Below are 1,216 nucleotides of genomic sequence, written 5' to 3'. Positions count from 1 at the left end.
ATCTGTTGTAGATGATTTGACTGAGCCAGATATTTCTGGGTCCTGGGTTCACTCTGGAAGAAATAACTGCTGTTGTTCCAAGTAGAAAGTGTCCAGGAAACTTGAAGCTTTTATTTTCTATCACTAATCTGTGAAAACATAGCCAAATTTGTTTGAGAAGGAACAGCATTTAGAAATGCTGGATTCCCAATGCTTCCCAGATTGTGTGCTTTTTGGGAAGTTAAAATGGAGGAAGTCTCGTTCAGGATTCAGAAGCAGGAGAGCAGGACTCTGACCTGCCTGGACACCTTCCTGCATGCACAGCGAGTCAGGAAATACCTCAGGTAAGGGAGGGAGTGGGTCTTGGAAGTACTAAACCCCTGAGGGTCAGGCCAACCCCTGGGGTCTAAGAAGTCTGACTCACAGGGTGAAACAAACAACATTGTAAAAAGGCTAAGATAAAATCAGAGCTGCATTTTTGCACACAAACTGATAATGATAACAAATTGTGACCTTTGATCTTGAGTGTTCTAAACCCTTTTGATATATTTTTTAAGTATAATTTTCATTTTATTGTCTTTTCAGAAAAACCAGTATTTCTTCAGTCTTTAAGGACTTGGATTCTTACATGGGCTTTGGTGGAGGATGTGAAGCAGCACCCACAGGTCTAAACCGGGGTGCAGGTGTCCTGTTTTCCCAGGCTTCCGGAGAGTGAGTACTGACTACCTTGCTGTGAATGGCACAACTCCCATGGTAATGTAGTTTCACATACAGCTTGGGAAGCAAGTGGGCATCAAAAACACTTGCTTCAGAAATGTCCCTGATGGCTGCGGCCTCTACCATATTCCAAATAGTGAACTTCTTAATGGCCTTATCCTTGGGCACGCAGCAGGCACAGCTGGTGCAGCGAATAGGCTGCATGAGGCCCTGGCCCTTTTTGGCACCATTGTTCCTGCTTTTCTTGGTCATCTTGGAAGTGCAGAGACAAGAACCCTTTGATATTTATTGACATAACTTAAATCAAATTCTAATGAAGCCCTTTTGACCTCTAGCTAACTTTGGGATGCTTCAAAGAGCCCTTGTGTGTGTGTGTGTGTGTGTGTGTGTTAGTCGCTCAGTCATGTCTGATTCTTTCCCCATGGACTGTAGCCTGCCAGGCTCCTCTACCCATGGAATTCTCCAGGCAAGAATACTGGAGTGAGTTGCCATTCCCTTCTCCAAGGGATCTTCCTGACTC

General features: G+C 44.5%; 1 protein-coding gene across 1 annotated transcript; it reads right to left on the bottom strand.

Annotated features, from left to right (window-relative positions):
* Positions 1-603: 603 nt before the first annotated feature.
* On the bottom strand, positions 604-948 carry LOC102286191 (small ribosomal subunit protein eS26-like). Its single transcript, XM_070372917.1, has one exon. It carries the CDS (start codon positions 946-948, stop codon positions 604-606), a length of 345 nt encoding a protein of 114 aa, XP_070229018.1.
* Between the last annotated feature and the right edge of the window lie 268 nt (positions 949-1,216).

Source organism: Bos mutus, chromosome 6 (assembly GCF_027580195.1).
Source record: "Bos mutus isolate GX-2022 chromosome 6, NWIPB_WYAK_1.1, whole genome shotgun sequence".
In the NCBI taxonomy this organism is placed as follows: domain Eukaryota; kingdom Metazoa; phylum Chordata; class Mammalia; order Artiodactyla; family Bovidae; genus Bos; species Bos mutus.
The sequence above is the reverse complement of the archived record's forward strand: the minus strand, read 5'-3'. Positions and strand labels throughout refer to the sequence as shown.